This window comes from Cucurbita pepo, chromosome LG09 (genome assembly GCF_002806865.2).
Source record: "Cucurbita pepo subsp. pepo cultivar mu-cu-16 chromosome LG09, ASM280686v2, whole genome shotgun sequence".
In the NCBI taxonomy this organism is placed as follows: Eukaryota; Viridiplantae; Streptophyta; class Magnoliopsida; order Cucurbitales; family Cucurbitaceae; genus Cucurbita; species Cucurbita pepo.
Genome location: NC_036646.1, coordinates 8,049,801 through 8,076,188, shown reverse-complemented (window position 1 = coordinate 8,076,188; position 26,388 = coordinate 8,049,801). Strand labels below are relative to the sequence as shown.

Here is a 26,388-nt window from a genome sequence, read left to right as displayed (position 1 = left end):
CAACGATGACAAGGAAGGGATTCCTATATTTTGGCAGAATACAATGTTTACAGTATTTGTAATATCCGATGTTGCAGCTCTTTTGTTGTCTACAACTTCTATACTCACGTTCCTATCAATCTTGACGTCGCGGTATGCAGAAGAAGATTTCTTAGTGTCGTTGCCGAGCAAGCTATTGTTTGGGCTATTGACGCTATTCGTTTCTATTGCATGCATGGTGGTGGCTTTCGGTGCAGCCTTCTTTATTGCATATGATAAAACAAAGACCAAGATTCCACTGGCCATTGGAGCAGCAGCGATCCTTCCACTTGGGTGTTTTTGGGTGTGTCACTCTAAACTTGTAGGGGACATACTGCAATCAACTTATCGGTCTATATTCTCTTTCGGGTACCGTAAGAAAAGGTTATTTTAGTGTATAATTTTGTTTGGGCTTTGTCAAATGTTAGGCGAGGTTCTTCCTCAATTCAACTTGACTTATGTAATATTAAGCATTATTTGAACATACACTTAACTCTACTGATCTAGCTTAATTCTTAAAATTTAACCTTGTCTATACTCTATCTTAACGATACGATTCACATGTTTCTATATCAATTTGGAACGGCTCAATCGGAGCTTACTGGTGATTTTAGCATTTATGGAGACACTATAACCCTTTCTAAGGCATAACTACCATCGTGCTAATAAAAACTATCGTGTCCAATCGATGCTTCACGATGTCATCTTTAGTTTAAGAAATTTAATTTATAGATTATTCTAGTTTTGAGTTTGTCCATTTGACCTAACTAAAAAGTTGTCAACCCGCGAATTGACCCAAGTTTCAGTTTTCCAAAATTCAACCCAACCCAAACTATAAAAAAATCTAATCTAATTCAATCCAATCTAACCTTTTATGGTTTTGGTTGAGTAATTAGAGTAAATGACTTCTAAAAGAAAAGTTACACTAAAAATGATAAATCTCTATCTCTAATAATTAATTAAGTGCAAAAAAAGGTTATTGACTCTGATACCAAAGTATTGATTTGAATTGAATTCAGCATTGGAGAGCTAGTAAACGACGTGCCTTGCAGTCTTCATATGTGACGACCTTAAATTTAGGTTGAATAATAAATCTTAATTGATTGCTCAACACGAACCCAATAGTAACAATAATAACAATAATAATAATAAATACTTATTATTTTTGTGCAAATATATCCAAACATAGTACATGTTAGGTTGAATAATAAATCTACCTAAACCTATAATTCAAAATTTTGAGTAATTATACAATGATATAAATGTTACGTATGCAATGTCATGTCGTGTGAAGTCTTGTTATAGATTATATTATTTATGCATACATGACTTATATGTGTACATTGATATGAATGAAAGAACGAACGAAATGATTCTTATTGTATGCTACGATTTTAAACATGTCATGTGCATCGGGATATTTTCCTATTATGTTATGTTAGTATGAATATGTACCTTCGATAGTTATTTTCGTCATGATATCATATGAGTCTTTCTCTTCATGGTATCTGGTGATGCGTCAGCGTATTTAGTTCGAAGAAGTTAGACCCAAGATATACTTATATGAGCCCGCCTGGTGGATCCATGTGCGAATGCGTGGGTCGTGTGTGGGGTAGTATCACACATCCCAACCCTACCGAGATTGGAAAGAGCTCAAGGTCATACTATTTGTTTTAAAAGATTGGTTCGATCATGTATATGTGTGTTTGCATTACTTAACCCCAACAGTTGGACTACTTTTGAGTGTTTCTTAAGATACTCGAACCACATACTACCTTTATTTTTTATGTAAAGGTAAAACGTTCCTACATGGATTACAATGAATATTGGAATAATTTTGAAAGCTAAGATTGATCAGTAGTATATATATTGTTTTCTAACCGTGGCTTTCCATTTTTATACTAAAAAAATGAAAAAAAAAATACTCTTAATTAAGTATTTCGTTTAAAAAATAGTTTCAAAAATACTTTTAAACTTTCTCATTTTTATTAATCCCTTCGATCATAAGTAATGTAAATTATGGAGTGGAAAAGATGAGATAAACTGGAAAAAATATTGTCAGGAAAGAAAAGATAAGATAAGTAAAATACGATAATAGATAATAGATAACAGTAAGTAAATAAATTAACGAATAGAAAGTTATGACATTTTTTTTCACTTCAAACTCCCCTACTTAGACTGCAACAGTTATGCTATGGATACGGTTTTACGCTGGTGACTAGATTTAAAGCAAAACTTGATGCTCAAAATCAACCGGAGGTTATCACTCCATCGAGGCATTCTGCATCTTCAACACGGTCATCGGTCGTTACTCCATCAAGATCTACTGTCTCTCTCGCTTCAAAGGGACCTTCTGTCCCCTTAACCTACTTGGACGCAGTGGTTCCCGTTTGATTTTCTCCAATTCCTGAAATCAGAACCTACTTCCAAAAATTTGTATCTTTACCGTAAGCTCTGATAAAACCTAAGTATGACGATCCAAAAATCAGTGAGATCGTCAAAAAAGCATATCAATCGGGATTCTTCTATATCCCGAAAGTAAGACCAGAAGATTCTATGAATTCATCTTGGTTGATACAAAATTTGTTGAAATTACTCGTATTCCGTGCTGCGATAATCCTTCAAAAATCGAGTATTCAAAACTAAAAATATTCAAAGTCATGCATCCGACTTATTGGAATATCCATAAGGGAGAAGACTTTTTCAAAACTCGTTGTTCTTCATTCATTCTCTTCTAGAGATTATCATCAATGTCATTTGGTATCAAAACTACTCAGTCAATTGTATGGTAATGCTTATAAAATCAATTATCCATTTTGGTTATGAAATGGTGGAATATTTTGGATCTGCCAAAGATATATTTTCTATCCTGATACAAGAATCTATTATCCTATTTTTACGGGTAAAATCACTGAGTTTATTTCAAAACTCAGTGAGTTTCTCAACTCAAAGTGGAGGCTACCTAGACAACTTCATAAGCTGATTTTACCAGTAAATTATTTCAAAACTCGTCGTTCTCTTCTTTCTTTTTTTAATTTTCTTTATTTTACCAGTAAATTATCTATTATCCTAATTTTCTTATTGTTGTAAAAATCTAATATAAAATACTTTCTAGGAAGAAATTACACGTAATTTGTGCTAGTGAGAAGATAAGAGAAATTCAGAGGAATTTGGAGTATGTGATAGCAGAGCGAATAGCCCTTGTGTTCCAAGTGGTAAGACGGAGGAAGTATAGTAAGTCCGTTGACAAGTTTGAGTGCTTAGTCATACGAAAGATTCTAAAGAAGATATTATCAACCATCTTACATCTTTATTAAAGACAAAGAAGATTGACAATCACACGAAGGAGACTTGTGAATTATTAACTTTTCTTATTTTTAGTAAAGCAAATCCCACTTATCTGCTACATTTAATCTTTATCCCTTCCATTTATGTTTTTGAAATCTAGTTTGAAATCCCAAGTCTATAAAAACACAAACACAAAAGAGGGAGGAAACCTCACATCTCACATACTCTCAATTACGAATATCAGATTGCGAGAATTGAAGACCAACCCGAAAATTGGACTATTCCAAAGATAATCCTAAAACTATCTATCAAAATTCAACCTTTAATTTTACTATAAAAAAAAAAAAGAACATCAACCCACTACGAAGATGGCTCAAGATCTCCAACTCATACTGATATGAATACTCAATCTGTCTACGAAAATCAGTTTAACGTCATTAGAGCTGATTTACAAATAGACAAGTAATTCTTAAAAATATTTTTGAAGAATGTCAATAAATAAATTGCGTTTAAATAGATCGGTTGTTAATGATAAACTATATTTTGAAAGAAATTTATGAATTATCCAAAAATAAATAAATACTTCAAAGTTATTTTCTTTGAGATTTTTTAAAATATGTTGTAAAAAACATAATTATATTTGAATAATGACATTTGAACTCTTTGAATTCAACCACTTTTTTTGTACACTTTATTTTAAAAGCTTTTTATTACTTATTATTTTCATGCAAATTTATCCAAAAACTGGTACATGTTAGGTTGAATCGCAAACCTACCCACCGCTATAATTCAAATTGAGTAATTATGCAATGATATATAATGTTATATATATATATATATATATATATATATATATATATATATAATGTTATGCCATGTTGTGTGAGGTCTTGTTATAGATTATATGATTACGTAAGTTGAAAACTACGATAAATATTATGCATACATGACTCATATGTATACTATGACATGAATGGAAGAACAAATAAAATGATTCTTATTGTATGCTACGATTTTAACCATGTCATGTGCTTCAGAATACTTTTCCAGTATGTTAGTACGAACATATACTTTTGATAGTTATTTTCGTTGTGATATCAGGCAGGCCTTTTCTTACCTCGTGTCTTTCATTGAGCTATTTTTTTGTTGAAAACAATTTTTTTTGGAGCTATTTAATTTGTGGATGTTACCATTGTTGTTTGAGAATTGCTTTCACTCACTTTTATATTCGTATCTTTATCAACACGAGAACCATCATAATTGATATATATTTCTTATCTTAAAGTTTGAAATATAAATTTATATATCTTATATTTGTTTTATAAATAAAATAATTAAATGACAAGGTAGGTAAACTACACGGACTTGAGTTATATTAATGTGATGGATCTTATTGTTAAAAGTAAAAATAAAAAATAGAAATAGAAAGTGAATGACGTGTTGTTAAAATGAATAAATATTTGGAGTGGTTAGGTGTGTTAATGACGTGTTGTTTATTCCGTTATTACGGTGAAGAAAAAAACTACAACTTAGCTATACGCAGCTGGATTACTAGCTGCTCCAAATTACTTGAACGGAGTGTTAGAGGCAGCTTTACAAATGCATCGTGAGCTTTTGTGGTTCAAGGTATAACATCATTCATATCCTTCTTCTTTGCTCTAAATTTACTCTCTCATATTGTGAACTTGAAGGGAGCAGAGAAACTTAACTTTCCCATGTGAAGATAACAAAAGACCTCGTTGATAAACTAACACCTCGCGAGCGGTTTACAAAAGAACACGAACAACTACGAAAACAGGTCGAGGAATGGATGAGAAACACGGCAAACTCATGCATGCTAGTGTCGTTGCCGATCAAGTTACTGATTGGGGTACTGATGCTATTCGTTTCTATAGCATGCATGGTAGTGGCATTCAGCACAGCCTTCATTATTGCTTATGATAAAACAAACGAGAAGATTCCAATGGCCATTGTAGTGCCAGAGATCCTCCCAATATGGAGTTTTTGGTTGTGTCACGATAAACTTGTAGTGGACATATGGTCATTGTCTACATTTTCTTTGAGGCAGCGTAAGAAAATGTTATTTTAGTGCAATAATTGCATGTCAATGCCCATTTAATATAAACCTTCATTTGAGCCCTGTACGTTTTTAAAGTAAAAATTTAGTCTCTACTATCGGATGATGGAAGTCTATGAGGCATTTTGGGGAAGCCCAAAGCGACGCCATGAGAGCTTATGCTTAAAGTGGACGATATCATACCATTGTGAAGAGTCGTGATTCCTAACATGGTATCAGAGTCATGTCCTAAACTCCAAAGGAGTCTAGCCTCGATTAAGGGGAGGCGTACTCTGTTCGAGGAGAGGTGTTGGATGATGGAAGTCCCACATCAGCTAATTTAGGGAATGATCATGAGTTTATAAACAAATAATACTCTCTCCATTGGTATGAGACCTTTTGGGGAAGTCCAAAGTAAAACCATGAGAGATTATGCTCAAAATGGACAATATCATACCATTGTAGAGAGTCGTGATTCCTAACATCTACCACGTAAACAAGAGCCAGAATTGCATAAAAAGTATTTACTAACTATTTACGAGAATTTTAGCCGACTATAAAAACTATTTACGTAGTTTTATCAAACCATAAACACAAAATTCAAACTTCAACTGCCTTCAACTTTTTTAAGTCATGAATTTCAATATATTTTGATATAAGTTCACCTTTGGGACACCGTTTTCAAGACGACAAATCAAAACATGTTCGCGTTCATACATAACATACATAACACAGTGAGTAAGAATCATGACTCGGATCTATCAACTTCTATAGCCCCATAGCTTGTGTACACACTCCCCTCGGCCTATTTCTCAGTCTCTAAGATTTGTGCTAACTCTTTCTATCATACTGGATTTTGACGAAGGTTTCCATGAGAGAAAATTTTGAGTTCAGTAAAATTGCTAGAAAGGTATCAGCAATGGCTCTGTTCTTCCAGATTTGATATATGAATAAGACAACAAGAATCAAATACCATAACGCCAAAACCCATAATCCATAAAAAGACATTCAATCAAACAGGATTCAAAAGAGTTCAAAAACTTGAATTTACATGATCTGAGGCGCTGAAACCACGTAAACAAGAGCCAGAATTGCATATGTTACAACACAAATATACATCAACATTATATATAAACATTAGATTATGCAACATGTATGGTCTCAACATTTGCGTCTATCATTTTCCTTACCTCTTCTGGATTTGCACCCACGAGCTTCCCAATTTGAGTACCATTCTTCATCAGCAAGAATGTTGGCATTGCCTTTATCTCCATTTTAGCAGCCACTTCCTATCATGAAAACAAGAAAATCACAAAGAAGTTATTTTGTTCTCTCTCTCAGGATGTGAATCAGGGGACGATAAAGAACGGTTCCATCTGATATTTGTCATTTATGAGGCATCGGTTTCAACTAGTGAGACGACACAACACAGTGAAACCGTATGAGGCATCGGTTCCATGGCCTGGTCTTGACAAGAGCTTTGGGTTTTCGAGCATTTAGGAACAAGTTAGCTTGGAGAAGTGGTTGGGAAGGGGTTTTTTTGGCCACACATGTAGAACGACAGTCAAAGAAAGATGAACATGAGGGATAATAGCAAGTCACTGTAAAAGTCATCCCTAAAGGTAACAGCCCAAGCCCACCGCTAGCAGATACTGTCCTCTTTGGGCTTTCCCCTCCAAGCTTCCCCTTAAGGTTTTAAAACATGTCTACTAGGGAGAGGTTTCCACACTCTTATAAAGAATTCTTCATTCTCCTCTTATAAAGAATTCTTCATTCTCCTCCCCAACTGATGTGGGATCTCACAACCCCCCTCTTCGGGACCCAGCGTCCTTGCTGACACTCGTTCGCCTCTCCAATCAATGTTGTTCCCCTCTTCAATCGATGTGGGATCTCACAATCCACCCCCATTCAAGGCCCAACATCCTTGCTGGCACACCGCCCGGTGACCACACCCTTCAGGGCTCAACATCCTCACTGGCACACCGCCTAGTGTCTACCCACCTTCAAGGCTCAACATCCTCGCTAGCACACCGCCCAGTGTCCAGCCACCTCAAGGTTTTAAAACACATCTATTAGGGAGAGGTTTCCACACCCTTATAAAGAATGTTTCATTCTCCTCCCAACCGATGTGGGATCTCACAGAACGTGTGGCATCTTTCCCAAGTTTGTATTGAATTTTGCTCATACTTTGCACAAATATATTGCCCTTTCATGAGTTTATGACTGTTGGAAGAAGGATGAATCACTGATCTGATATTTGCCATTTATGAGTGCTTTTATGGCTTTGATGAAGAAGAAAGAAGCTGAATGTGGGTTATAAGCTAGTTGGAAGTTTTCAAAGATAATGAACTTCCAACCTCAATCTACACCAAATGTGATTCTGATTACTCATTTTGAAACCATAATCATTTGCATTATAGAATCAAAACAACGATAAACGAACACCTACATGGTTAGTTTAAACCAACGAACTTATAACACAATGACTTGAAGAAACTTGATATAAGTTCCTAGATAGAAGCAATGACATAATCTGTTCTTCAGCAAAATGTACCATACTCTTCAAAAACTGCTACCACATTTATCATGATTTTGGACATTGGAATTAGACTTATTACCTTAACCTCATCAACATCAACAGTGAGAAACAGAGCATCTGGGTAATTAAAAGCCAGTTCTTCAAAGAATGGATTCATAGCAACAGAAGGCATGCACCAAGAAGCAGTGAAGTGCACAACAATCTACAAAAACAACAGAGATAAACAAAAACCAAGAACTCACAAACCAATCTCCCATCAAAATAGATCAAATCTCAACATTAAGAAACCATTCAAAAATCGAGACAAAGGAAGTGAAGTTGAAGAAGGGAACATACAAGAGAGCCTTGCTGAGCAGCTTTAGTCACAAAGGAATTCCACGATTCCATGGATTCGATCTTCACAACCCTAATCTGTCGCCACTGCTCTTGCCCCTCCATTTTTTCTCTCTAAGAAACTCAAAATCCTTCCGATTCCTTCAGCGATTGATAATGGGAATTTCTTTAAGGAGATAAAGATCATGAATCGGACCCCACTTCATAATTTCCTCTTATCCAACTGCTTGATATGATTTGATTCTCACATGCTATGCTTAAGAGATATCTTCAACAACAACTTTCGGCCGTATTTCGTTTCGGAAGTTCGTCTTTTTCTATAGGGTTTTGAATTATTCTCTCCGCTTCATCCATTATTGTATGCATATCGGCTGTTGTGTCGCTTCCTAAATTACAATGATTTATTTGAAGATAATGTATTTTCCAAATAAATTTACAAAATGAAATTAGTTAAAATTTGTGGGTTTTTTTTTTTTTTTTTTTTTTTTTTTTTTTTTTTCTATCTCATAGAAATTTAGTTAAATATATCAGTCTAATATGTTGATTTAAAAATCGAGATAATTTCCTTCAAATTATGGTTTATTAGCGAATTCAACGTGGAAATGAGAGATTTAAACTTCTAATCTTTTAGTTCGACAATATAAATTTTAATATGGGATAGCATTGGTTCTTTCGGTAAACCAATGCATGAGCAACATAGAAGAGATCTTAACAACTTTAATCACCATCTTTAGAAGGATTGAACGTCGGATTGATCATCAACTCAATATCAGGGTGCCTCCCTACACACTAAACCCAACCGCTGTCAAAAAATAATCGCAGAAATTCAAACATTTATCTATCCATCCATGAGGTAGATTAGCCGCGGTTCCCCCGATACGAAAATAACTATGCATCATTCTCATACCGGTGGCTGCTTATACCTTTAAAGGCTCAAACCTGGGGTGAAAGTCCGGTCGGGTTTGGTCTTAAAAACATCTATAAATTTTTTAAAAAAATTCAATAATACCCTGAAACTAAAAAACAAAACCCAAAAAAATAACGTTATCTTTCTTAAAAAATTAAAAAAAAATTATCTGGTCGTTAGTATTATTGCNTTAAGAAACCATTCAAAAATCGAGACAAAGGAAGTGAAGTTGAAGAAGGGAACATACAAGAGAGCCTTGCTGAGCAGCTTTAGTCACAAAGGAATTCCACGATTCCATGGATTCGATCTTCACAACCCTAATCTGTCGCCACTGCTCTTGCCCCTCCATTTTTTCTCTCTAAGAAACTCAAAATCCTTCCGATTCCTTCAGCGATTGATAATGGGAATTTCTTTAAGGAGATAAAGATCATGAATCGGACCCCACTTCATAATTTCCTCTTATCCAACTGCTTGATATGATTTGATTCTCACATGCTATGCTTAAGAGATATCTTCAACAACAACTTTCGGCCGTATTTCGTTTCGGAAGTTCGTCTTTTTCTATAGGGTTTTGAATTATTCTCTCCGCTTCATCCATTATTGTATGCATATCGGCTGTTGTGTCGCTTCCTAAATTACAATGATTTATTTGAAGATAATGTATTTTCCAAATAAATTTACAAAATGAAATTAGTTAAAATTTGTGGGTTTTTTTTTTTTTTTTTTTTTTTTCTATCTCATAGAAATTTAGTTAAATATATCAGTCTAATATGTTGATTTAAAAATCGAGATAATTTCCTTCAAATTATGGTTTATTAGCGAATTCAACGTGGAAATGAGAGATTTAAACTTCTAATCTTTTAGTTCGACAATATAAATTTTAATATGGGATAGCATTGGTTCTTTCGGTAAACCAATGCATGAGCAACATAGAAGAGATCTTAACAACTTTAATCACCATCTTTAGAAGGATTGAACGTCGGATTGATCATCAACTCAATATCAGGGTGCCTCCCTACACACTAAACCCAACCGCTGTCAAAAAATAATCGCAGAAATTCAAACATTTATCTATCCATCCATGAGGTAGATTAGCCGCGGTTCCCCCGATACGAAAATAACTATGCATCATTCTCATACCGGTGGCTGCTTATACCTTTAAAGGCTCAAACCTGGGGTGAAAGTCCGGTCGGGTTTGGTCTTAAAAACATCTATAAATTTTTTAAAAAAATTCAATAATACCCTGAAACTAAAAAACAAAACCCAAAAAAATAACGTTATCTTTCTTAAAAAATTAAAAAAAAATTATCTGGTCGTTAGTATTATTGCAAAAATCTTCAAAAAGACATGAAAACATTTGAGATCAAAAAACTGCACTTACCAAATACTGCAGGAACTGTCTGATGAGATAAACAGTGAGAATGTTGAGAGAAAAACAAGGAATGGATTAGAAATATGAGAGATATTTATCTTTAGGTTCATAAGATCATAAACTGTTGTACAGGGAAAAAGAAGAAAAAAAATCATGTTAAAATCGCACACAGCCTGATTCTAACCCTGATATGAATACAAATTAGTAGTTGATCCCAACACCAAACATCTACACAACACTCAGTAATAGTACAACCAACCCCTGTGACAAATAAGATTTATGTATGCTGCTAATGCAAGAGTAACAACTAACCCATTTTTTTAGCCATAACTCAACCGGGAATCTACCGGTCGCATGGTTGTTTGCCGGCGAGGGATTCCGATTTCACACGCATTCACTCTGGCTGCAAACCGGAGGGAGCAAAGCGACTCATTCACAGATGATGGATCCGGGGAGATATTCACAAACATCAATGTTTTTGAGTCTCCGCCTAGGCATGGCTGCATATGAAGATTGCACCAATTCAATTTGTTAGTTGCATCCTTCTGGAGGTATTTTTGAGTCTCCGCCTAACTCTCTAACTTAACTAATATACTCGGGTCAAGATATAGGACGTGTTTGGAATGATTTTTCAAGTGCTTACAAAACCGGTTTTTAAGCGATTGAAAAGTTATTCTAGAGAGGTCCAATGAAGCATAGAATCCAAGTATTTAAGCATAGAAAAAAGATCAAGAGCTTCAGAGAAATCACGTGCCTGGAGAAGATATGTAAGCTTGGAGTTCCTAAATGGAACATGGTCTTCCTTCTTAGCCAAGGCAAATATAACATCGCTCAAACACGACAAACTTTTGTTTATAGCCTGATGCTCACAAAAAATGGAAGTAGTAGTAAGCATAATGTTCTTAAGGTTAGCATGAGAATTGCAAGAATGTTAAAGAATGAGAACCTGTGTTTCCTTCAACCGATCCCCAGTTGCCCCACTTCTTGAAAGCCGTTCACTCCCAGCAAGGTCAATGAGATTTAGCACCCCCTGGACTTGTTGTTCAGTGCTCTGAGGAAGTGAAAGAAAAAACATCAGCCGGGTATAAACTACAAAAGCTAGATGCAAATTGATAAGCAACTCTATGAATGCATGCGAATTATAAGGAAACCTGCCTCATTTACGCCTGATATACGAAGTGTAAATACAAAATGACTTCTTGATGATTGCTCGTTCATTTGAGTCCTGCCTACGGACCTGAGAATCAAAAGAATTGAAATTCAATTTTGTTGTCCATCCTGGTCTACTTCGAACATAAACTACAATGTGAAAGAAATTCAGCGTTCAAATTGTCTCAAAGTAATGCACCTGCTGTGGGCAGCCTGCTGTAGGAGTGAAGAGATCTCTCTAATACTGCAGACATCAATGATGGTGAGATCTGAAACGTGTGTGTTCCCATTTGCATCATGTTTAATGGTGTACTGTTTACCAAGAACCCCGTTTTCTGTCCTTGTCATGTCAAAACTACTTGACCGATGTGTAGACAGTAAATCACGGATGGTTTCGTTGTATATTTCTAACATGGAAACCTACAATAATCATTAGAGGGGATTACAAAGGTTCTAGACTTAAAAGCATACTTTTGCAGATGAAAATTAGATAGTTTGTTTACCTGCATTTTGTATTTCCAACCCTGAGATTGAAGGGACTGACTAGCTTGAAATATCTGTTCAAGAGAACGCGGTATCAACCCTTTCTGCTCTGGAGCTTCGGGCCTTCCCATCATTGTAAAAGTTTTACCGGATCCTGTCTGACCATAAGCAAATATGCAAACCTGACAAAAGACTAGGCCTGTAAGTTTTCTTTTCAACAAGACATCAAAGGTGGCATATCATATCATTTAACATCAACTTGTCTATATTGTAATGAACTTAACAAGCTTTTGCGTCTTAGAAAAATTACAGGAGCACTAAAACGGAACAAGTGAGGAATAACCCTCACATCATTACGGTCTCTCTACTCTACTCACATAGGATAGCAAAAAACGAGAGTAAAGCAACGTTACCTTATAGCCATCAAGTGCACTCTGCACCAGCTGGGATATTTCTACGAAAACATCCTGTTGAGAAGTCTCATGATTAAACACCTTATCGAATGTGAAGGGATATTTCTGCCCTGTTAACGACATGATCGCATTGAATAAGTGATTAGTGAATTTGGGTCAAAGGCAAATACATCATGCGTTGATTGGAAATATACAAGTTTAGATTTCTTCATACCACTTTGTGACAAATCGATACCCCGGCCAAGAGCTTCTGTTGATGTTGGATAGGAGACAACCGTGGTTTCTGCTCCTACACCATCATCTGGTAGCATGGGGCGCACTCGGCAGAATACACGAATATTCCCTTTTAATTCCTGCCCATTGAAACAATAAATTAAATTTAAAAACCAACCACCAATGACTTGAAGCCAACAGAATTGAGCACATGAACATTACCAGTATTGTGTTGTGAAGTTTTTTCCTTAACTTCTCTCCCTCTGTAATTTGCAGCTCTGCATCTGCCAGGCGGCTTTGTAGGTCGCTGGTATACCTTTTCTGTTCTTCATATTCTGACCTCGTTTGGAAAGCAGATAAATCTGCCATCTATGAGGAAGAAAAGATGTTGTTGAGGAATTAGAAGAAAACATTTCATACAGATAGGAAAGATCCGTTCCACTAAAACAATATAACAAGCCATTCATGAATGAATATTACTTACTTTTAATTTTTCATTTGCAGCTGTTAGTTGATGATCAAGCACGCGTATTTGCTCCCTTTGTGAAGAGCATGTCTCCTGAAAGGGGAAAACAAGTTTCTGTTTAAAAAAAATTGAGATGCCAGAAACTTCAATGAGTAAACATAGGTATGTCATTCACCTCTAAGGCATTAGTTTTGACTATCAGGCTATCCAACTCGATACATGATTTGCCGCTGAACTCTCTATGTTTCTCCACTTCAGCGTTCAAGGCATGCACCTGACTTGTTAGCCGTTCACGATCATTTCTCACTTGTTGTAGCTCTTCCCGAAGACACTTGATGTCATTTGTCAATGTATCTTTTTGTTTCACTGCCTCCTCTAATGATGCCTATATGAGATAACCAAAAACATGATTCTGTGCCACTTATTTTCTTGACAAAGTGCAAATTGTAGCAGCAAAATACAAAATTAGATTACTTAAAGAACTGCACATAAGTATGAACTTCTTCACTATTCTATATAGGTTTGTGCAATTCAAAGATTATGAAACATTACTTTCAAAGATTTTAATTGGTCCTGCAGCGTCTTGTTGTGACCCCTGAAAGTGCTAAGATTCTCAACAACTGTCATTTTCTCCATTCCTACTCTTTTGAGTGACTCACTGGTTGAATCAAGGTCAGCTTGGAGTTTACTATTATACTGTTGAAGACTAATATTATACTCTTGTGCCCTCTTGTACAAATCTTCATTAGAGGCAAGCTGTATAATTTAAAGAATTGGGTTAGTATAAATCAAACTTCAATAAGAAAACCCAGGTAAGCAAATATCCATTCTTGAAGAACATGCTAATGAAATAAGCTATGTTACCCTCTTTTCAGCGGCTAATTTCTCTTGGAGAGCTTTCTCTAGGTTGCTTGAAAGAGAAGCTTGCAAATTCTCTGCTGCAAGTCGGGCATCTTTCTCTCTTTTATGACACTCAATTGCATCCTAAATGTAGCACCATAACAGGGGGAAGAAAACGGGGAATATATAAGGACCTATCGGCACACAAGAAAACAAATAAGCATGAACATCTATAAACCTACCAACTTATCGGATTCTTCTTTGGCAAATTTGTCTTCCAATGATGAAACATTATTCCTTAGCTCAGAAACAGTAGAAGATAATTCATCCTCTCTTTCTTTCATTTCCAACTCTGGGAAAACACAGATGGAACAACAAAATGACATAGGATCCCTCTTTAAAACCTTAAGAAATATATATCAAATTATTGGCAGCAGTAAGATCCCATGGAAATCAACACTGAAATTACCTATAGCAGAGCACTTTTTCTCAGCAGATTCCAGAGAAGTTCGAAGTCTTTCCTCCTCAAGAAGATGGCTTTCCTCGACTTGTTGGAACCATTTGATGCAAAGCTTAAGCCTCTTATTATGATCAGTCAGTTGATCAATTTTTCCCTAAAAAATGGTTGTCATGTCAGGAAAAGTCAAATTACAGCATAAACAAAACCGCTTTGGACAAGAACATGCAAGAACTTTAATTATTGAAAAGAACTTCTCGTATATAATTTCATTCATCCAACCTTCGTGTCAAATTTCTTCCCTTTAAACTTCTCGCTTAACAACGCATCAACCTCTTCTTTTGTGAACTCCACGGTGCCACATTCAGAATCCTCGGTGCTACACGCATCATTAGCAGAAACCCCCTGCCTATTATTAACATCTACAAACGGCTGTCTTCCGCGGGCACCTGCTGTAGGCCCTAACATTCTTCCAGCTGCAATCTTCCTCCGTTTGTCGAAGGGAACATCATCTGGAATATCCTTCTTCTATACGATTGTTTCAAAAAACAGTCATGACTTGAGCAATATAGTATAAATTAGATTTGTAGGGCTCCAAAACTCAACCATTTTGAACTCCACGCAGAAAAATAGCTCTAAACCAAAGCACCATATCAAGTCAAAAAATCAGGATGTTTCCATTAAAACCACTGATTCCAACTAGTTCTTAGCTTTTAGTTCAGTTACATAAAAATAAACAAACCAAAAAGGTTATCAAGAAACCCTCGATTATAACAAACTGATGAAGAAATAAAGTTGTATTTGTTCATTCTCTTATCATCCTAACAACCATAACAAGATCAAAGAGTAGACTCGGAACTTACAGCTGGACTACGAGGAGCCCTATTCTGGTTTCGAGATGCCATATTTCTTCAAATCCAGAAAGAATCGAACTCCAAATAAGTCCTGGATGGTTGTTCCCAGATGGAATCCGGCGGCGACGGAAGATATCGATTGACGCCGGAAATTCCACTGACGAACAGTTGAGAAGCTCTGGGAGTTAGAGGATGAAGAGAAATGGAACGTTGAGATCTGGTTCCGGTCTCTCTCGGGTCGAAGAGGAGAAAAAGGGCATACAAGATTTTGAATTTTGAATTGGCGGATTGTTAAGCCAACACGCGCTCCTCAAGAGAGACGTTACTTATTTGGGCCGGGCTCTTCATTGTTGGGCCGCACTGCTTTTCCAGGCCCAACAAATACAATAATTTAACTTACCCATAAAATTTTAAATTTTTACCAATTTTTAAAAGTTTTAATAGCGCCAAATTATTCTTATACTATTATTTACACATTTAAAATTTTGTTCAATTTTTAAAGAATAAAATTTAATTTATGACAATTCACATTCTCATATTTCCCAATGTAGGAATAAAATTATAATTTTATAAATATAACAATTTTCTAAAATTTGTCAAGTGTCTATTTAAATATTTTTACCTAATATAGTCGGACGCTGATAAATAATTTAGTGATATGATATAATATATATATATATATATATTCTATTTTTATTTAAGAATTTGTAGGGATGAGTTATTCAATAAAAATTTATATATGTTTTAAAAAAATTATTCATTTTAAAGAATTTTTAATGGTAATTTAAAATATTCTAATAACTTCAATAATATTTCGTAAAATAATATATAATATAATATTCAATATAGTTTTTAAAAATTCAAATTTAAATATTATAATAAAGTTTTAAACATTAAAGTGAGATAATCTTCAACTTCTCAATCGGTTTAACTATTGAGGAAAAATTTTGCATCACTCCCTCCACAATTATCGAATTAAATCGTAATGTCTAATTAAAATTAATTCTTCAAAATTATATAGAAATTAGTATTAATTCTTCAAAATTATATAGAAATTAGTATTATAACTGCTCAAGCTCATTGCTAGCCGATATTATCCGCTTTGGCTTGTTAGCCTTCACGATTTTAAAACATGTCTACTAGAGAGAGGCTTCCACACCTTTATAAGAAATATTTCGTTCCCCTCTTAGATGTGAGATCTCACAATCCACCTTCCTTAGAGCCAGCGTATTGTCAATGTGTGATCTCACAATCCACCATTTTGAGGATCAGCATTCTCGGTGACACGCCGCTCCGTATCTGATGAATTATTGGGTTGTTACAAGTAAGGTCCCAAAATCACACCAATGTTATGAGAGACAAGACAAGTACAAATCCACGTGGCGAAATTCTAGTGGCCAGGCTGGAACCTATCTTACTTGTCCAATGAAGAAGAATCAGTGAACACGTGGTATTACACAATTGGTTAAGACCATATCCAATTTATCCAACTAGAAATTTGGCAGATAAGGTGGTGTCCCCAATTACTCTGCGTCACATAACCAAATATACAAATCTGCAACTCTCCACCAATATAATTCTCAACCAAAAAAAAGAAGGTAGCTGATCATAAGCTATGGCGTCAATGGCAGGGCTATGTGGTTCCTCTCAAGCTGTGTTGGAAGGTAGCCTTCAAATCAGTGGCTCCACCCGCTTGAGTGTGGCTGGCAGCAGCAGCAGGATCTCTGTCCCCCGCTCTGGTTTGATGATCAGAGCCCAGCAAGTGCCTGCTGAGCCCGAGACCACCCGCAGGTCCGTCCTTGGCTTGGTGGCCGCCGGTCTCGCCTCCGGCTCTTTCGTTCAAGCCGTTCTCGCTGATGCTAAGCCCATCAAGCTCGGTCCCCCGCCCCCTCCCTCCGGTGGACTCCGTAAGTGCTTGACATTAAATTTACCATAACCCATCAACTTAAATAACAATGGTTTGATTCTTGCAGCTGGGACTATGAACTCGGACCAGCCACGAGACTTGGACCTGCCCTTAAAGGAGCGATTCTTCCTGCAACCACAAAGTCCAGAATTGGCTGTAGCCAGGGCGAAAGAATCAGCCAAGGATATCATCAATGTAAAAGGATCGATTGACAAGAAGGCGTGGCCGTTCGTTCGAGACGACCTTCGTCTCAAGGCGGAGTATCTCCGGTATGACCTCAAGACAATCATCTCTGCCAAGCCTAAGGAAGAGAAGCAAGCCCTTAAGGACCTCACAGGAAAGCTCTTCCAAGACATCAACAATGTGAGTGTTGTTTTATAGCTTTGAATCTTGAATTACTTGTGTTGTTTCTGACGTTTTGTTTTGAACACTTGCAGTTGGACTATGCAGCAAAGATTAAGAGCAGCTCAGAAGCAGAGAAGTATTATGCTCAGACAGTGTCGACCCTCAACGATGTCCTGTCCAAGCTCGGTTAGGAGAAGAGCGTTTGCTGTTAATGTGATGTAAGATTGTTTTGTGAACATATGCGAATGTTAAATCAACTCAATTTGGTTTCAACTCTCAACTCAATCTCTTTTCAAGTTCTTATATTGCTTTGTTTATTTTGATCTGTGCTTGATTGTCAAACATTTTAGTGTCTTGAAGTAATCTCGAGTACGGAATCAGATTTACCATAAAACGAATGACCCATGTACGAGATTCGGACTAGAATTTGAAATCTTAATTTGATACCTGGTGACCCCGACATTCTCCTACGACATGGTCTTCAATTGGTTCTAATAGTGAAGACTAGTCTCATCAACAAACATGGGTTCTTTTAGCATGTTTTATTCTCACTCACATTCTTCTTTATTAAATTTTTTTTATAAGAAATCATCCAATATAGAATTGCTAAAAGCTAAGCATACTTGTGAGATCCCACAATGGTCGGAGATGAGAACGAAGCATTCCTTAGAAGGGTGTGGAAACCTCTCCCTAGTAGACGTGTTCTAAAACCATGAGGCTGATGGCAAAACGTAACAGGCAAAAGTGCACAATATCTACTAGCAGTAGGTTTGAGCTGCTACAAATGGTAACAGAGCCAAATACCAAGCGATGTGCACCAAGGAGGTGGATTGTGTGATCCCACATCGGTTGGAGAGGGGAACGAAACATTCCTTATGAGGCTGTAAAAACTTTTCCCTAGTAGACGCGTTCAACTGATACACCAGAGGTGCGTCCTAGGGAAAGGTCCTCTCAATGAAATTGAAGTTGACAGCGATATGTAACGGGTCAAAACGGACAATATCTACTAGCAGTGGGCATGAGCAGTTACAATACTTAATTATGACGTTCTTATGATTGAGATACCGAAAAAAAGAAGTGCAGTTCTTTTAAGCATTTATTAATTATTGGATCTTCATAATCACTCTTCATTCAGTTATGACCGTTCATTTACTCGAGTGTTACACCAAAAAATTCTTGCTAGATTTTTACATGTTTTGCATTCTTGGAGCATCTTAGATTTGAATATGCTTCGGTGCATATTTAGCCATGGATGTTCAAGGGAATCCTTCACCAAACAGAGGTCTCAAAAAGAAAAGGAACAATGGATGTTTTCCCATGTGAAGCAGATTCTTAAAGTTGCTTAGATTTGGCTGGCAAATGTTGGAACAGGAAAACAACAGATGTTTCCAACATGAACTAAGCTGTGGACTCAAAATTTCATAAAGAACCAATAAATTTGAAGTTATTATAATGTCATTACAGGAGGCAATGGGTGTCAATTGGGTTAAACATGTTGTGGAACAGAAGGCTTTTCTTTGGATTTCCTCTCTTCCTCTCTGTAAGCTGCTGTGGCAGAAACATAGTAAGCGACAGTACAGAGCCCATGAATGAAGCACACAATCCCACCGATCAAAAACAGCCCATGACTTGATATCTCACAAGAGTTTTTCCTCTTGGAATTGTCCACCGTCCCCGCCACCAACATTGAGAACCCAATAGCCAAAGTAATCCTAATTTTCCACCCAAAAACACAAACACCTCCATCAATTTCAAATCATTCAAGACTGGGAGACTTTCCAAATGCTTAAAATGTTGGGAGGAAATCCACGTTGGCAAGAATGATTATGGGTTTATAAGTAAAGGAATACATCTCTGAATGATTATGGGTTTATAAGTAAAGGAATACATCTCTATTAGTATAAGGCCTTTTGGGAAAGTCCAAAGCAAAACCACGAGAGCTTAGGCTCAAAGTGGACAATATCATACCATTGTGGAGAGTCGTTATTCCTAATATGGTATCAGAGTCATGCCCTTAATTCAACCATGTCAATCAAATCCTCAAGTTTCGAACAAAGAAATTGTTAGCCTCGAAAGTGTAGTCAAAAGTGATTCATGTGTCGAACAAAAGGTGCACTTTGTTCGAGGGCTCTAGAAAAAGGAGTCGAGCCTCGATTAAGGGGAGGTTGTTCGAGGGCTACATAGACCTCAGGGGAGGCTCTATGGTGTACTTTGTTCGAGGGGAGGATTGTTGATGATTGTTGGGAGAGGCCTTTTGGGGAAGCCCAAAGCAAAACCATAAGAGCTTAAGCTCAAAGTGGACAATATCATACCATTGTGGAGAGTCGTTATTCTTAGCATTCAATCGGTTGAACAATGTTTAAAAAACAAACTATTTTTCACTAAACTTGAAATGATAATGCTCAAAACGCTAGGAGAGGTGATTTAGTGTAACGGAGACTTACCATGAGAGAATCATGAAGAGCAATCCCAATCGCCTGTTAGCATTTGATTGCTGGAAATGTTGCATATTCCTAATCCAAATGCACCCACCAAGCACTTTAGCAATGGCATGAGCGAGGCCAAGCAGAATAGTAGCAGCCAACCCCTGAGAAAAAGCATCATCTCTCGGCTTTCTGCTGCATTCATACACCCATAAGCTCTCCGATTGTAATTTCACCTGATTGAGGAAATACGTCGAACACTTAACGTGCATACTTAAAAAAATGTCTACAGCGAGCTATACATAACGATTTCTTTTCACATTACTTCAGCATTACCTGATTCTGAGCCTTTTCAGCTCGAATGGCAAGCAATCCAGCAACAGCGTCCATTACCATGACCAAAATGCAGACCAGAAAGCCATAATTTTGCGCCATATCTACAGCGAAATTCAGAGCTCTTCTCAAGATTTGTGATCGGGAATAAAGGTTAAGGAGGTCAGAATTTGAGAAAGGAAGATGGAATAAAGGAAACCCATGATTGCACTATTACATGTATGGAAGGAATCATCTATGGAGACAAAATTTACAGGAAAGCTTCTTTCCTTTCTGTAGTTATCCCTGTTCTTTCTGGTGCAGATGCCTTCCATGGGAGTCAAGGAATGAACAGGATCCCAAGAAATTTTCTAACGCTTCCAGATTCCTTAGTCCTATCATCACAGCTCTGGCAAGAAATCAGCAAGAAATCAGCAAAGAAATGAATTTCTCGGTTTAAATAAGCAAAGAAAATAATTGTAGTTGAAGCGAGTTAATTAATTTTTCAAATTTTAATTATAATCATACCAGTTGTAGTCTCATATTCCCTAATGAAAGAGAAGATCGTCTTGTTTTCACTTATATAATTCCTTTTGGAAAAATATTTTTCAATCGATGTTGTTCGCTTTGACTCGTTACGTATCACTGTCAACCTCATAGTTTTAAAACGCGTTTATTAGGGAGAGGTTTTTACACCTTTACAAAGAATGTTTCGTTTCTCTCTCCAATTGATGTGGAAACTCACCATTGTTCTTCTCGGTCGCTCATTAGATGTTGACTATAGATTCGGGAAGATCATGAGTGGTGGTATATGAGCAAAAGACACTATCTCTATTGGTAACCTTTTGGGGGAAACCAGAAGCCAAAACCACGAAAGTTTATGTTCAAAGTAGACAATATCGTACCAATGTGGAGGGTCGTTATGTTCTTTCAGTGGTATTAGAGTTATGCCCTTATTTTAACTTAGTCATGTCAATAGAATCCTCAAGTGTCGAACAAAGAAGTTGTGAGTCTCGAAAATTAGTCATAGTAACCATATGGTGTACTTTGTTCGAAGGTAAGATTGTTGAGAATTGTTAGAGTCTCAGATTAGCTAATTAAGGAGAAGATCGTGGGTCAGATATAAGTGAGAGATGCTATCTTCATTGGTACGAGACTTTTTTAGTAAACCAACTTGATATTCTCTATTTTGGCTAACTTCAGTTGATTTTGATTTCTATGTTGATTGCAAAACTTATTTAATGACTCTGATTGATTGTCCCAATCTTTGATGGGCGATGATGTGATCCATAATTTGTTTATTTCTCAATCGTGTAAAAACGTGAGTAGGCTCCTCATCTCAATGTTATCAGATTTTTGTTCGAACGATGTTGCTTGGTTTTTAACCTTAGTTAACCGTTATGTTTTGTATATTTGTTAATTATTAGCTCTCTTCTTCTTCAATTATTTTTTTTTCATCATCCTCTTTAATTTCCTTATCAACTTCACCATCCTTATTAGTATTGATACCCGTTGTTAGCTCTAATACCAATTGTTAGGATCACTCAACAACTCACACACTCGATCAAGATGAACACAAAGAACAAAAGACAGAAAATATAGGAGAAATATTGGTTAAAGGTTTTATTATTGATGACGGGAAAATACATAGAAATATTGCCTGGTATATATATGGTTTCAATTTACTAAATATAGCTTCCATATCAGATATAATCTAATATATATATATATATATAACTAATGTTTACCAAATATCTACCATATATATCTCTATCATATCTTTACTAAATATCTTCCAAATATATCTCTACCAGATGTAGGCATCAGGCTCCATATCCCAACAATCGGTTGACAGTGTTCAAGTTATTTAAGTTAATATGAATAAAATAAACCCATCAATATGAAACGACTAAATTAATAAAAATATTCATAAACTTTATACTTTATCTAAAAAAATCTCTAAACTTTTAAAATTTCAATAATTATCCTTAAATTAAAAAAAAAAAATCTAAAAAAAATATCATTGTTAGTTTTGGATAAAACATTAATACTATATTTTAAAAATATTAATTTTTATTAGTATTTCAAAATTACTCTTAAAGGGTTCATTAATATTCATATATATATATATATTTTTAAAATTAAAAAAAATACTTATTTTATTATTATATTTAAAAATATACATGAAAATTTTAAATAATAAAAATTCAATTTTTTTTACGGGACGAAAACTCTTTATTAATACTTTGTAATTTATCTCCAAATTTTTTAATATTAATTTTTTGAAACGTAAGAATATTTTAAATATTTTTTTAAAATAATTTAAAGTATTTTTAAAATTTTTAAAAAATTACGGTTCGTAGCACCAAATATTAATCGATTAATCTAAATTTATTTATTTATTTATTTTTGAGTTTATAGATATTGTTTAAGATTTTTTTTTTTTTTTTATTAATTTAATTCGAGAGAATCGGTAGGATAGATCATATCTGTCTCTAGTAAGATAATCGAGTGGTTTACTAGTTTGTTATCAAACCTATGATTTGCTGTTGTTGTCAAATCTATGATTTAGAATATAATATTTATTATACACATCTATAAATATTGGGGTCGTGAACATTAACGTAAGGTCAACAATTTTTTTCTAGAAAGAGATCGAAGTTTCTATAACTTTCCAAAATGACAGATGGAAAAAGTGGAGCAAATGTCTGTAAATATGCCCAAAATTTCCGAGGAAGGAGATGGGAGAATTACTCTGGTTCTGATTCAACCATCACACCCTTGGAGGAAATGTCTGCTTATTGGTGGAAGACCTTCGCTGGGGATGAAGATCGACCGGAGAAGCCTCGGCGATGTGGAGTTACAGAGATGAGAAGTCCTCATTACTCTCTCTCTAGCCAAGATATGATTCAGGTTCGTACGTTATTTATCTTGTTCTTTGATTCTACGCTTTATGTTTGAAATCCAACACGCTTGATGCTTACGCGGTTCTGAAAGATTATTTCGGCTTATTGATCGCCGTTTCTTTAATATGATTGCGAAAATTGATGTTATGAAGGAAATTTTCGAGTCGATGGGTCAATTTGTCGATGGATTGAAGTTCTCCGGAGGTTCGCACAGCCTGTTGCCGAGGGAGTTTGTGAAAGAGGTGACGGAAATGGCTCATCGACATGACATTTATGTCAGTACGGGTGACTGGGCGGAGCATTTACTTCGCAAAGGTCCGTCGGGTTTCAGAGAGTATGTGGAGGTGAGAGTAAGAGGGATGCCATTAATCTTCTTGATTTTTGTTTTGTGATCGAAGTTGGAGTGATAATTAGGAGTATGGTGTCTCTAGGAATGCAAGCTCATGGGATTTGATACTATTGAGCTTAACGTAGACTCGCTTGAAGTTCCTGAAGAAACTCTTCTGAGATATGTGCGCTTGATTAAGAACGGTGGCCTTAGGGCTAAGCCTCAATTTGCAGTGAAGTTCAATAAGTCGGACATTCCCGCTGGCGATCGAGCATTTGGAGCTTATATTCTTCCAAGACCTCGATCTTCTGGTAAGCTTTCAATTGCAAATCTGTTCGATTTCTTTATTCTAGGGCTAGGACTTACTTTTGGATTGTGAAAAAAAACCAGCCCGATACTCATGTTGATTGCTTGAAATTTGTCATTTGTAAGATGATCACTCTTGATTGCTCTAAGTTGTTCTTGGTTTCATCTTGATTACTTTTGGATTGTGAAAAAACCAGCCCGATACTCATCTTGATTGCTTTAAATTTGTCATTTGTAAGATGATCACTCTTGATTGCTCTAAGTTGTTCTTGGTTTCATCTTGATTACTTTTGGATTGTGAAAAAACCAGCCTGATACACATCTTGATTGCTTTAAATTTGTCATTTGTAAGATGATCACTCTTGATTGCTCTAAGTTGTTCTTGGTTTCATCTTGATTACTTTTGGATTGTGAAAAAACCAGCCTGATACACATCTTGATTGCTTTAAATTTGTCATTTGTAAGATGATCACTCTTGATTGCTCTAAGTTGTTCTTGGTTTCATCTTGATTACTTTTGGATTGTGAAAAAACCAGCCTGATACACATCTTGATTGCTTTAAATTTGTCATTTGTAAGATGATCACTCTTGATTGCTCTAAGTTGTTCTTGGTTTCATCTTGATTACTTTTGGATTGTGAAAAAACCAGCCTGATACACATCTTGATTGCTTTAAATTTGTCATTTGTAAGATGATCACTCTTGATTGCTCTAAGTTGTTCTTGGTTTCATCTTGATTACTTTTGGATTGTGAAAAAACCAGCCTGATACACATCTTGATTGCTTTAAATTTGTCATTTGTAAGATGATCACTCTTGATTGCTCTAAGTTGTTCTTGGTTTCATCTTGATTACTTTTGGATTGTGAAAAAACCAGCCTGATACACATCTTGATTGCTTTAAATTTGTCATTTGTAAGATGATCACTCTTGATTGCTCTAAGTTGTTCTTGGTTTCATCTTGATTACTTTTGGATTGTGAAAAAACCAGCCCGATACACGTCTTGATTGCTTTAAATTTGTCATTTGTGAGATGATCACTCTTGATTGCTCTAAGTTGTTCTTGGTTTCATCTTGATTACTTTTGGATTGTGAAAAAACCAGCCTGATACACATCTTGATTGCTTTAAATTTGTCATTTGTAAGATGATCACTCTTGATTGCTCTAAATTGTTCTTGGGTTCATCATGCTGGCATTTGATCCTACTACATAACTCTTGATGTGGTGATTCTCTCTTGGCTTGCAATTTACTAGAGATGAAACTGTTGTTCATAATTGTTGCTCTAGTTCTATTTTACTAGATATGTTAGTGTTCATGGTGCAATAAGTGCAATATATATCACTTGCTTCAAACATATAAAGCCTCTTTGTTGGTGTTGGACTGTTGGTACCCTTTCTGAATCTCTCAAGGCCATTCAACTAGTTTAACTTCCATTGACAAGTAATGATCGGTTAGAAATCACGGACCCTCCACAATGGTATAATATTATCCACTTTGAGCATAAGCTCTCTTGGTTTTGCTTTTGGTTTCTCCAAAAGGCCTCATACTAATGGAGATTTATTCCTTATAAATCCATGATCAACCCCTTAATTAGCCGATGCAGGACTCCTCTCCCAACAATCCTCAACATGATCTGGTTATTACTTTTAAATCTTGAGTTTTTATCACGATAACTTGTTGCAGAACTTGTAGAGGATGTTGATCTTTTGATCAGAAGGGCTGAGAGATGCCTAGAAGCTGGGGCAGACATGATAATGATCGACGCAGACGATGTCAGTAAACACACTGATTCTCTTCGAACAGACATTATTGCCAAGATCATTGGACGTCTTGGCCTAGAGAAAACAATGTTTGAAGCATCGAATCCCAAAACGTTGGAGTGGTTTATCAATCAATACAGCTCAAAGGTATAGAAACAATATCTTTCATACGGTTGCATCTACATATGACTGATAACACATTCTTGTTTGCCCTGTAATTAGGTGAATCTCTTTGTGGATCACTCCCAAGTTATGGATCTTGAGTGCCTCCGGGGCCGCAACCTGGGTAAAAACCACTCCTCCGTTCTTGCTTCCTCCTACTTTTAAACTCTCCAGAGAATTATGTTCAAGATCGTATTGTTGCAGTGTGTTTTGGTGCTTAAAATGATCAATTCAAAAACTACTTTTGTAAGAATCTCTGTCAATAAATAAATTTTGTTTTTTTTTAAAAACTCTGATGAAATTTGACGCTACAACTAATGAAATTGTAAGTTACATGAGTGACCGCTCAAATTTCTGACGGTTAGGAACCACGACCTTCCACAATGGTATAGATATTGTCCACTTTTTGAGCATAAGCTCTCGTAGCTTTGCTATTCCCCTCAAATAAAGTATGCCTCTTCTTAATCGAGACTCGATTCATTTTCTTTTGGAGTCTTAATCATTTTTTGACTATGTCTTCGAGGCTCACAATATTTTGTTAGATGAACACGAC

At 35.9% G+C, this 26,388-nt stretch overlaps 5 protein-coding genes across 6 annotated transcripts; 2 read left to right on the top strand and 3 right to left on the bottom strand.

Moving 5' to 3' along the window:
* Positions 1-6,277: 6,277 nt before the first annotated feature.
* On the bottom strand, positions 6,278-9,714 carry LOC111802601 (thioredoxin-like protein CXXS1). Of its 2 annotated transcripts, none has more exons than XM_023687031.1 (3): positions 9,389-9,714; positions 7,981-8,103; positions 6,278-6,651 (listed from the first exon to the last, which is right to left on the bottom strand). In XM_023687031.1, the coding sequence occupies exons 1-3, from the start codon at positions 9,488-9,490 to the stop codon at positions 6,505-6,507; spliced, it is 372 nt and encodes a 123-aa protein (XP_023542799.1). In that variant the 5' UTR covers positions 9,491-9,714; the 3' UTR covers positions 6,278-6,504. The 2 variants fall into 2 exon arrangements, with proteins under 2 accessions (XP_023542799.1, XP_023542798.1); XM_023687030.1 differs by lacking the exon at positions 9,389-9,714 and adding an exon at positions 8,238-8,598.
* Positions 9,715-10,565: 851 nt separating this feature from the next.
* Positions 10,566-15,652, bottom strand: LOC111802448 (kinesin-like protein KIN-14C). Its single transcript, XM_023686821.1, has 17 exons — positions 15,398-15,652; positions 14,817-15,062; positions 14,547-14,691; positions 14,320-14,429; positions 14,102-14,221; positions 13,790-13,993; positions 13,413-13,622; positions 13,256-13,330; positions 12,994-13,140; positions 12,773-12,911; positions 12,559-12,668; positions 12,166-12,327; positions 11,862-12,082; positions 11,669-11,750; positions 11,460-11,564; positions 11,268-11,372; positions 10,566-11,013 (listed from the first exon to the last, which is right to left on the bottom strand). Exons 1-17 carry the CDS (start codon positions 15,437-15,439, stop codon positions 10,834-10,836), a joined length of 2,403 nt encoding a protein of 800 aa, XP_023542589.1. The 5' UTR covers positions 15,440-15,652; the 3' UTR covers positions 10,566-10,833.
* Positions 15,653-16,949: 1,297 nt separating this feature from the next.
* Positions 16,950-17,978, top strand: LOC111802573 (oxygen-evolving enhancer protein 3-2, chloroplastic-like). Its single transcript, XM_023686994.1, has 3 exons — positions 16,950-17,295; positions 17,362-17,657; positions 17,732-17,978. Exons 1-3 carry the CDS (start codon positions 17,004-17,006, stop codon positions 17,828-17,830), a joined length of 687 nt encoding a protein of 228 aa, XP_023542762.1. The 5' UTR covers positions 16,950-17,003; the 3' UTR covers positions 17,831-17,978.
* Positions 17,979-18,831: 853 nt separating this feature from the next.
* Positions 18,832-20,786, bottom strand: LOC111802580. Its single transcript, XM_023687004.1, has 4 exons — positions 20,613-20,786; positions 20,399-20,499; positions 20,084-20,298; positions 18,832-19,351 (listed from the first exon to the last, which is right to left on the bottom strand). The coding sequence occupies exons 1-4, from the start codon at positions 20,707-20,709 to the stop codon at positions 19,126-19,128; spliced, it is 639 nt and encodes a 212-aa protein (XP_023542772.1). The 5' UTR covers positions 20,710-20,786; the 3' UTR covers positions 18,832-19,125.
* A 2,262-nt stretch (positions 20,787-23,048) lies between these two features.
* LOC111802545 (protein HEAT-STRESS-ASSOCIATED 32) lies at positions 23,049-26,125 on the top strand. Its single transcript, XM_023686951.1, has 5 exons — positions 23,049-23,287; positions 23,433-23,624; positions 23,712-23,919; positions 25,597-25,820; positions 25,896-26,125. Exons 1-5 carry the CDS (start codon positions 23,054-23,056, stop codon positions 25,998-26,000), a joined length of 963 nt encoding a protein of 320 aa, XP_023542719.1. The 5' UTR covers positions 23,049-23,053; the 3' UTR covers positions 26,001-26,125.
* Positions 26,126-26,388: the final 263 nt, after the last annotated feature.

Coding starts and splice junctions, on each gene's coding strand:
- LOC111802601 (XM_023687031.1), bottom strand. CDS start 9,490: ATGGAGGGGCAAGAGCAGTGGCGACAGATTAGGGTTGTGAAGATCGAA. Junction 8,104..9,388: donor CTGCTCAGCAAGGCTCTCTT/GTATGTTCCCTT, acceptor TTGTTTTTGTAG/ATTGTTGTGCACTTCACTGC. Junction 6,652..7,980: donor TTGATGTTGATGAGGTTAAG/GTAATAAGTCTA, acceptor TTTTCATGATAG/GAAGTGGCTGCTAAAATGGA.
- LOC111802448 (XM_023686821.1), bottom strand. CDS start 15,439: ATGGCATCTCGAAACCAGAATAGGGCTCCTCGTAGTCCAGCT. Junction 12,669..12,772: donor TATCGATTTGTCACAAAGTG/GTATGAAGAAAT, acceptor TGTCGTTAACAG/GGCAGAAATATCCCTTCACA. Junction 11,565..11,668: donor GTATATCAGGCGTAAATGAG/GCAGGTTTCCTT, acceptor TCACTTCCTCAG/AGCACTGAACAACAAGTCCA.
- LOC111802573 (XM_023686994.1), top strand. CDS start 17,004: ATGGCGTCAATGGCAGGGCTATGTGGTTCCTCTCAAGCTGTGTTGGAA. Junction 17,296..17,361: donor CCCTCCCTCCGGTGGACTCC/GTAAGTGCTTGA, acceptor TGATTCTTGCAG/CTGGGACTATGAACTCGGAC. Junction 17,658..17,731: donor TCTTCCAAGACATCAACAAT/GTGAGTGTTGTT, acceptor GAACACTTGCAG/TTGGACTATGCAGCAAAGAT.
- LOC111802580 (XM_023687004.1), bottom strand. CDS start 20,709: ATGGAAGGCATCTGCACCAGAAAGAACAGGGATAACTACAGAAAGGAA. Junction 20,500..20,612: donor AGATGATTCCTTCCATACAT/GTAATAGTGCAA, acceptor ATTTCGCTGTAG/ATATGGCGCAAAATTATGGC. Junction 19,352..20,083: donor CTCTTCATGATTCTCTCATG/GTAAGTCTCCGT, acceptor GTGGAAAATTAG/GATTACTTTGGCTATTGGGT.
- LOC111802545 (XM_023686951.1), top strand. CDS start 23,054: ATGACAGATGGAAAAAGTGGAGCAAATGTCTGTAAATATGCCCAAAAT. Junction 23,625..23,711: donor GTTTCAGAGAGTATGTGGAG/GTGAGAGTAAGA, acceptor TGGTGTCTCTAG/GAATGCAAGCTCATGGGATT. Junction 23,920..25,596: donor TCCAAGACCTCGATCTTCTG/GTAAGCTTTCAA, acceptor AACTTGTTGCAG/AACTTGTAGAGGATGTTGAT.